This window comes from Zeus faber (assembly GCF_960531495.2).
Source record: "Zeus faber genome assembly, chromosome: 18".
Lineage (NCBI taxonomy): Eukaryota > Metazoa > Chordata > Actinopteri > Zeiformes > Zeidae > Zeus > Zeus faber.
This window is the reverse complement of record NC_137210.1, coordinates 14,481,974-14,491,973: the sequence shown is the minus strand read 5'-3', so window position 1 is coordinate 14,491,973 and position 10,000 is coordinate 14,481,974. Positions and strand designations below refer to the sequence as shown.

The window sequence follows — 10,000 nt, the reverse complement described above, 5'->3', positions numbered from 1 at the left end:
TGAAGATCAGACTGTGGGTGTCTGCCCAGGAGGGGTTTAGGGAGGGAAACAGAGTCTTTCTGGCGCTGGGTTGCGGACATGGCGTGAGTTTTTATTAAAGGAATGACTGAAACGCTTGCTGGCCAAAAGGAAAAATAATACACTTATCACAATCAGTCTGGGCGTAGGAGGATTGAACGCTTCACTCTGGCTCCAGGTCGGGTGACGAGCCTGTGCGCCGCTCCCCCTCTGCAAGACAGACAAACATTAAGAAAAACTCCCTGCCCCGGATCGGACCAATCAGAGCCGCGCGGGCGCTGATTCAGCCGATTCGAAGCAGCTGTGCGGCCGCGGGAAGGAAGCCATGCTGCCGTCTGCACCCGCGGCTTAACCACACCCCCTTGGTCCGCCACACAGACATTGAGACAGACACACGAGTGCCTCTGGTCCCGACAGCAGTGCTCCATGTGCGTATGGGGTTCTCGTATCACACAGCGGAGAGTGACTCACACATATGTTTCTCATGAGTCAACACAGCATGGGCTGTGCCAACAGTTTAATGACTCTGCAAGAGCCTAGTGATTAGCTTATGCTATGATAAAGGCATGAATCTCCAGTGGAACGGAAGTAAATATTTAAACTGTGAGCAATGCGCTGAAAGACACACCTGGTGATACGATCAAGGGTAAATGGTGTTATAAAGTTAGCTCATAAAACGTGGGCGAACTGGGCAAACTTTTTTTGGTTGTGACACCTATTTCATCTCTCACACCTCTCCCTCACACAAACAATCACAATCACACTCACACAACTACCCCCAAATGCGCACACACACAACCAAACGCAAACATATGAAGATCACACAGTGGCGGCAGTTTGAAGAGGAGCACAACAACCCCAGTCAGATGGCAAAGTACTTCAGCAGCCCCAGTAAGAGCCCGTCGTCTGCCTACAGCCAGGATGAGATCTACTACCTCCTTGGGGAGAACAGCTCCATGAAGCGCCTTCTCAATGAGGTACCGCCCAACTCTCATCATCCTATCAGCCCTTCAAAATGTTAGAATGGTTGACTTTATCCCAAAACTTGACTTAAATTGTCGGCTTTGAAAAACACTGGTGTTTGGCCGCATCCACATTGGCTACATGCTCAGTCGTCATATGACTGATCCATGTCAAAATTAATCCGCTCGTTTCTCTTTTAATTTTTTTTCCAGAAGAACGCGGTTATCGACAGTCTACAGGAGCAGGTGAACAATGCCAAAGACAAACTGCTGCGCCTCATGTCCGCCAGCCAGTCCGGCGGAGAAATGGACTCTTCCATCACCAACCTCAACTCCTCCTCCACACAGACCACGGGGATCCAGTCGGACTGCCCCTCCACCCCTCATCCTCCACCAGATGCAAAACCCCTCCTCTCCTCCTCTCCGCCCCTCACCGTTGCTATTGTTTCGCCCGCTGTTCCGCCTTTCCCCGAGCCTCCCCCTGCCCCTGCCCCCACTACTGCTTTGCGGGGATCCACCCTTCTCCCGAGTGATGGTCCATGTGCGGATCAGAGGGTTATAGGTTCTTTGGCAGCAGAGGCCCAAGGGTCAAGAGCAGGGGATCAGTGCTCTCAGAGGCCGCCGTCCAACCAGTCTGCAGAGTCACACAGAACGGGGCCAGGTACAGCTGGGGGTGTCATGCCGGTGCTCCCATCTAACCATGCCAGGCCGAGTCCTGCTCATGCACAAACCACGGTTTGCCATGGCGACCCAACTTTGCACTTGATACCAGGTGTCATGAAGGGGGCGTTTGTCAGCAGCGAGCAGCTACAGGAGATTCTCCAGGAGCTGAGTATAGACGCAGCAATGGAAACCGCCCTCCGCTCCCCCGGTCAGCTTCGAACGTCTAGGAGACCCTCGAAACCGAAGGGCTGTGACACCTCCCTCCTCTCCCCTCTCTCCCTGCATACGCCGTGCTCCCCTCATCCTCCCATGCTCTTCCGCTTCCCCAGCATCTCCCCTTACGCCATGAGAAAGCGACGGCCGCCCTTCCACTCCCCCAGAGGGGACCTGTCTCCCCGCTACCTGGGTCCAGAGCTTCCTCCTGCCCTGGGGAAAGCAAGGGACATCATCCCCAGAGCCCAAGATGAGGACAAGCGTCCATCCAGTTCATGCCCACACACCAATGGGATCGCCATGGTCTCCCCGTCCCGCCTAGAAGACAGTGACATTGAGGAGGAAGAGGAGGAGGGAAAAGAGAAGACAAAGGAAGGGCATAGATTAAAACGGAGATGCGGGACGTGTCGAAGGTCCCACGGTTATCCCGCCATGTCTTGTGCAGGACGTGGCCCTGGTGGTCCGTTGGACGTGGAGGCGGACGGTGCGGAGTGCAGGCAGCTGGGTAGACACGCTAGAGACTCCTGTGGATACTGGGACTCAGACTCCAGCAGCTCAACAGACTACTGCTACTACCACCGGCCCTACTGCGACGCCTGCCTCCGAGGCGGGGCCTTTCTGTCCTCAGACAGCTCCTCAGATTCCTCGGACAGCGAGTATGGAGGTTACACCAGCCTCTACCGCTCACCGCACCCCGTGGTCTTCAAAGAGGATCTCAAACCCACCTTCGTCTGAGTACAAAGTACAAACACAGTACAAATAGTATTCCGGTTCCCTCAATAAGTGCACTTTCCTTTTTTGATACTTTTAATGACATTATGAATCACTTAAAATAGGAATGGGGCTCTCTATGTTAATTGATTTATTAATAAGAAAATACATTTGACCTAACCCCACTATCAATAAAGTACTATATTATTATATTATATTATATTATATTATATTATATTATATTATATTATATTATCATAAATATTTCCGATGGGCATTCATACGTTTTCGAAATGACCAACTGTGACAGATGGGAGTTGTAGGCAGCAAGTGAGCAGCATAATGTCCAATACAAGTGCTAATACAACTTCTGAATGTTATGAACCACTACATCTGTTTTCCATATGATGTACTATCAAGGTGGGTAGATCACCCACTTTAGTTATTTTTATAGAATTATAAAGGTTTTACTTGACAACAGCAGTATACATCTAAATGGTTTGCAAGGACCTATTTATTTTAATATTTATTTCAAATGTGTTCAGTGTATGCTTATTTGTAGCTTGAATTTCATGGACATCCTTTTTTTTTTTTTTTTTTTTTTTTTTACAAACATTGGTAATGGCAATTGCCTGTAGGCATAGTTGTTTGTCAGTGTGTTGCATTTATCGTGTCTATGTTTTTGTATTTTAATTTTCATATTGTGGCGGTCTGTACAAGAAATTTACATTTTGTATTAGATAGTATTGAGCGTATCACATGCTGTTTTATTTTAAATCATTTTTAAATTGTGAAGATAAACTATCTTCACAATTTGCAAATGATTTACTGATTTACTGTACTGCACAAAATAGTTCACTGTTCTGTTTTGTGTTGAGAGTCCTCTTTTCTGTACAATTGATTATGTATCTCAATAAGAGTATTTATTTACCAGAGTATGCATTTATTGTATTGCAGTTTTGAGTGGACTAACTAGTTTACTTAGTTGACTAGTAACCTCTCTCTCTCTGTCTCTCTCTCTCTCTGTCTCTCTCTCTCTCCTCTCTCTCTCTCTCTCTCTCTCTCTCTCTCTCTCTCTCTCTCTCTCTCTATATATATATATATATATATATATATATATAAGACCTGGCTTATTTATGTATTCATACACTATATAAACACACACACACATACAGTGTGTGTGTGTGTGTGTGTGTGTGTGTGTGTGTGTGTTTGCCTGGGGACGCCGAGGGTGCTCTGAAGTTGCTATGAAGGCAAAACAGCGGCATGCCTTCCTTCTGCTCTGCTGCCTATTTTTAAGATGCTATACTGGTCTTTATTCTGCATCACAACCATGAAAGGGCAGCCTGGGAGAAACTCCCCTTGATACCGAGAACAACGGCCAGTGTAAAAATAAACAACACAAAAGGCCTCACCACTTTACTGAGATGAGAGGAAAGACCAATGTCCGGTTGAAGATCATCAACCATTAAATGAAGACTTGAAATGAAAACCACAGTCGGGCATAAACTGGATTTGTTCGACCAAATGTGATAATATTTGAATTGTACAGTAGTTCGATATGTAACACTCATAATTTGGCATATGGTATGTTGAGTGTTAAAGTCCCTTTATACTGGTTTAGTCTGTCCATTTCCGACTTAAATGTTTATTATTTTTCCTCCACTTCAATCCTGGAAGGATATATACAGTAAGTGCCTGCTCCCTATAGAATGAATAATAGATGGAGATCATAGCTGAAAGACGTCACCTCTAAATTCCGGCAGCGAGGTGGCGTTTGCGTGAAGAGTGTGAGATAATGATGCATGCCAGGGAAGAATACATGGGACCTGGCCTCTGTATCCCTAACAATGAAAAGGGTAATTGCTTCTCAAAACCACCTCTCTCCTGCACACGCGCACACACACACACGCGCGCGCACACACACACACACACACACACACACACACACACACACACACACACACACACACACAATTACTGAATGTTATGGCACTTATTAAAGGGAAGTCCTTAAAGAACGAGAATTCAAGGTTCAATGAGTTTGTATTTTTATTGTCATAAGCACAAAAAGACAGCATGGAAACAAATATTACTGGCGATGGAATTATTAATGTTGAGACAGCCACAACATTGTAAAACAAAACAGATAGATAGATAGATAGATAGATAGATAGATAGATAGGTAGATAGATAGATAGATAGATAGATAGATAGATAGATAGATAGATAGATAGATAGATAGATAGATAGATAGATAGATAGATAGATAGGTAGATAGATAGATAGATAGATAGATAGATAGATAGATAGATAGATAGATAGATAGATGGATGGATGGATGGATGGATGGATGGATGGATGGATGGATGGATGGATGGATGGATGGATGGATGGATGGATGGATGGATGGATGGATGGATGGATGGATGGATGGATAGATAGATAGATAGATAGATAGACAGATAGATAGATAGATAGATAGATAGATAGATAGATAGATAGATAGATAGATAGATAGATAGATAGGTAGATAGATAGATAGATAGATAGATAGATAGATAGATAGATAGATAGATAGATAGATAGATAGATAGATAGGTAGATAGATAGATAGATAGATAGATAGATAGATAGATAGATAGATAGATAGGTAGATAGATAGATAGATAGATAGATAGATAGATAGATAGATAGATAGGTAGATAGATAGATAGATAGATAGATAGATAGATAGATAGATAGATGGATTTATTTATTATATATACTTTATTCCCCCAGAGGGAAATTAAGAAGGACAAAAAAATACAAAAAAATTAAGTAGTAATAAGAAATAGTGGTCCAGAAATAGTATAAATAATAGTATAATAGTATAAAAATGAATTTAAATATATAAAACGAGAGAACAACCAATGACCACCGGCTGTCTAACAGCCCCGTCTAGTTCAAACTGGCAAGCCGAGCTCCGACACTATTGGCTGACAACCGCGTCCATCTGTGAGAGGTCCCGCCCACTGGAAGTGCCGTTTCGGGCTCTGAAGTTCGGGGGGCGGCGCTAAGCAAATGATGCCATGTGTTCTCGGAGAGCGGCGTTGCGATTGGTCAAAAGCCGCTGGGTCCACGCCCATCTCCGAAGGAGCCGCCTCCGATTGGCTCAGGCCCACCACCCCAGATTCACCCCCGCGCGTGCACAACCCCCTCCGCCATTCTCCACCGCGGTGTAGGGAATCTGCGTAACCCCTGCCAGCGGCGCGACGCCCGGAACGCACGGGCGCTCGCCGACAACTTACGGAGACGGCGTAGATAACGTCCGTAGTGACAAAGACAGCACAGCCAGCCCCGAAACCTGTGGGGAAGGAGTCGGAGGAAAAAAGGGAGAGATCTGAGCCGTCGCATGCCGTAGTAAAAGACCGCAAATGCCCGGTAAAGGCGCCGGATTCCGACGGCCGTGAGGGGTGGGGTTTTTTGGGTTTTTTTCCCCCCCCTTTTTCGGTTTACCGTGGCGACTTCGAGTTGGTACGCGGAGGGATCCGGACAACTGGCAGATTTTTTTTTTTTTTTTTTTTTTTTCCTCCTCTCTCCGTTCGATCGCCAGCAGGGTTACAGCGAGGGAGCCGCCATGGCAGTGGGATCGCTGAGCCTCCACATCGGGATATGAAGAGGAGCTCGAAAAGCCGCATTTCACACTGATCCACAGCGGATCCGCTTCCCGTCTCCCGGCTGCTGAGCGCACGACCCTGCTGGGGTTTTTTTTTTTTTTTTTTTTTTTTTAATCGTACGACGCCGACTGTAGCCGCATCGGGGAAGAAATCGCAAGCGATTTTTTTTTTTTTATTATTATTCAGGGGGGGCACAGGGAGAGGCCAGATCCAGGACTCTTTTAAGTGGAAGACGGCCTGTTGGAAGAAGATGCTCTGATTGACGAGAAGCTCTGCGAAGGGCCGTGGAATTGAAGGAATCCGTTTTTCATCTCCCCGGTTCGAATTGTATTTTATTCAAGAACCCTGTCGCCCCCTCCGCTTTGGATGAGAAGCATCGGTGAATCGATCAGCCCTGCCATTTAAGCGTGTGCCGCGGTGTCCGTTGTCGAGAGGATCTGCGGGGATTTGGATCATGTCGGGTCGGCCCAGAACCACCTCCTTCGCGGAGAGCTGCAAGCCCGTGCCGCAGCCCTCGGCTTTCGGCAGCATGAAAGTCAGCAGTAAGTACAGCCCCGTCCCCGTGCGCGATTCCGCCGTCGCCCGACTAGATTAGACTGCCTTAGCCCGGGTCCGGGTCCCCGGTGATGGTGAGAATCGGCCTATTTACGCAATGGTGAAAAGGAAAGGTGCGCCCGTGTCCAGAGCGTGACTCGGGCGGAGCTGACGTGACTTGATCGGCGAGGGGAGGTTTGATTCGCCGGTCGACATTTCTCGGGGCTCTCTCGGAAATAGTTGTCGTGGGTGTCATGTTCAGAACGGCTCGGCGCAAGCATCCAGGAGGGGCTGCAGCACTGAGGTGGGCCATGCCGCTGCCGCTGCCGACTGGATGGCTGCTGGGACCAGGCCTACCTGGTCCGCGAGGGGAGTAACAAGTCCATGCGTTGGTTAGGTCGATCTACGCTTGTACCGTTTAAATCCGCCCCGCTGCCATGTCGTGGATATACACACCAACGGCTGCAAGATCCGTTTTCTGTCCAAATTCACTTTGACATATATGGCAATAAGCCCACTGGGCTGATTTAATCTGTGCATGTGATCGCTCTCTGATCTAAGGTGATGGATGCATGGTCATGCTCAGACAGCGAGGGATGAGGGAAGGAAAAATGTGCAAAATGTGAGTAAGTCGGGAGTTTTTCCAGTAGAATGTCTTTTGGTTGTTAAATCTGATGTGTCTTACTTACTAGGGTGAGGCCTGATGCTGAGGCGCTCCCCAGGGCTGCAGACCCGAATAACACACACACACACACACACACACACACACACACACACACACACACACACACACACACACACACACACACTCTCTCAGGCGCAAACTACTGTTACACAGGATTTCTCCCAACGCCATATTTGGTGTGTGTGTGTGTGTGTGTGTGTGAGATCAACTGCAATGGCCCATCTAAAATAAGAGTACCAATTTGTTTAAGAGAACGCATCATAGGATGACATTGTTGAACGGCAATCGGTCTCCATTGAGCCTCAAAATTAGAGAAGGTCAGGTCGGCAGGTCAACTGTCGGCCCAACGTGAGATCCATACTTTGGCAGGCTGGACATCGGAGAGTGTGACCTTCTGATTTCCATACTTCAAAATATGAATAACTTGTATCACATAGGTCCGTAGCTGCAGTGCTCTGACTAATTGGTCTGTAAATAATTAGTTCTCGCATATAAGCAGTTGGTGTCCACTCTCCCTTGGGTCTGTAAATGAGGCCTTTGACACTGATTGTGTGGAACAACGTGACACGGTAAGCCTGGCTCCCCACCTCGAATGGCGCGGGGAGGCCTGGGTGTGAAGGTGTGGCAGTGAGTTAATTGGAAGTGTTTCAATTTTTATGTCGGTGAAAGCTGAGGACAGTTGGTTCTCCTCACTGAAGATGACCGTTTCGAGCGACATTTCCGGTGGCAAACTCATGTTATCTGCCTAGAAAGCTACTGGACTGTAGTTTTTTCCTCACACCTTCCATCTTATCTCCTGTTATGCCCCCCCCCCCCAGCCCCAAAGTCCCAACAACTACCTATGAATAACACACATACACACACACGCACGTACGCATCCATGTGTGGAAAAACTTGGCCGATGATCTGAAGCAGCTGTAAGCGATGTGTATGATCCTAGAGTGAACAGTGCTGCCCCTCCTACACACGCACACGCACACACACACACACACACACACACACACACACACACACACACACACACACACACACACACACACACCACACGGACGGACACTTAGTTTTGTTTTTTGGGTGAGGCAGCTGGCCAAGAACAATGAGCGGCTTGTTTAGCATTTCAAAGATCCCTGTCTGTCTCTCCCTGTCTCACTCCTTCTCTTCCTTTCTCTCTCTTTCTCCCCCCGTCTCTCTCTTAATTTTTACCAGAGACGATGGCTACAAAATAAACCAATTATGTACGTGCCTTTGATTCCAAACGGAACCAAATGACTCTGAGGGGGAGCGAAAATCATCAATTGGCTGGTGGCCGTTGGGGTTTGAATCTTTGATCTGGAAGGCTCTTGGAAGGCTCGGCCCCCTCATCAGGGTCTTATCATGGCCGACACCTATGGACTCCCATTGTGCGGTCAAGCGGTCGTTCCCTGTCGGGTCTGGACCACAGTCCTGGATCCCCTGGCCAAGCGTCTTCATCTCCCTCTCTGTCTGCGGTGACATTCCTATGACTGGATGCTCCAGTAATGTAGACTGTTATCTCACCACACTCTCCACGGCGAGGGGACACTTCACAGTGTGTCCCTTTGTGTGTGCACAAACGCACAAACTCACAATAGTGTTGGAAATGCGGTGCGGGTCCCTGCTGTCGGTCGGTATTTCCAGAATTTGGAGACAAACATCTTCGCCCTGGCAGTCCTCCCCGCTGCCGGGCCTCGCCCGCGTTCCGGACCTACCGCGTACTGTGGACCCATCACATTGACGTTCTTCCCCTTGTCTGGTGGAGGAAATATTGATTTCCTTCAGAGTAATAATACCATCATAACTCCAGCAACAATGTCCCTTTAATGGTTGGAAATTATTCAGTAATGACAATGTAATATCAGATATTACTATCTGTATTACTAAAGGTAACGGACTAATCATTAATTAAAACAGAATTTATCTCTGACTCTTTTCCCTGTGGCTGTTATCCCTCTCCTACTACAATAAAAACCTCCCTCTGATGGAGGAACAGGGTGGAGTATATGGAATCTAATGGCATAACTTCATGAATTAACTGTAGACATTAGAAACCCTTCACACTCACCGTGGGTTGATGCCCAGTCACTATACTGAAACCCAGAAGTGGAATCGGAGGCTTCTCATCCGAGTAGTCTGAACAGGAATCCTAAATCAGATACCCACCCACAAAACACCATGACCATTTAAAATCTTATTTCTGAGCATAATAAATCCCAACGCTGCGTGTCTGTTTTTTTGGAGCCGCAGCGAGACGATCCCGTTCCCGCCAACATTTCCCACAGATTCTGGGCTGTGAACAGAACACTGTAAGGATTACGTTTTGAAATAACGGGCCTGCACTTGTTCGGCCACACATACGGCCTTCACAGCGGAGGCATTTGGGTCACATTTTCAGCGCACAGACTGTGGCGGTGGCTCAGGCTAGCCTGGTGACCTGAAATTAGCCAGCGCTGCGGGATCAGACTACAACAGTTGCCTCTCGATGATGGCAGCACCACTTGCACGTCGTACACACACACACACACACACACACACACACA

The 10,000-nt window shown here is 47.5% G+C and overlaps 2 protein-coding genes across 2 annotated transcripts in view; both read left to right on the top strand.

The window, feature by feature from the left end:
- gpr156 (G protein-coupled receptor 156) overlaps positions 1-3,502 on the top strand; it is an 8,502-nt gene extending 5,000 nt beyond the window's left edge. The window contains exons 9-10 of the mRNA XM_080019096.1: positions 837-995; positions 1,194-3,502. Of these exons, the coding sequence (XP_079875222.1) occupies positions 837-995; positions 1,194-2,591 (1,557 nt within the window). The 3' untranslated portion in view covers positions 2,592-3,502. The remainder of the gene's footprint in view (positions 1-836; positions 996-1,193) is intronic.
- Positions 3,503-6,459: 2,957 nt separating this feature from the next.
- Positions 6,460-10,000, top strand: part of gsk3ba (glycogen synthase kinase 3 beta-a) — a 23,115-nt gene continuing 19,574 nt past the window's right edge. Inside the window, 1 exon segment of the mRNA XM_080018765.1 lies at positions 6,460-6,768. Coding sequence (XP_079874891.1) covers positions 6,681-6,768 — 88 coding nt within the window. The 5' untranslated portion in view covers positions 6,460-6,680.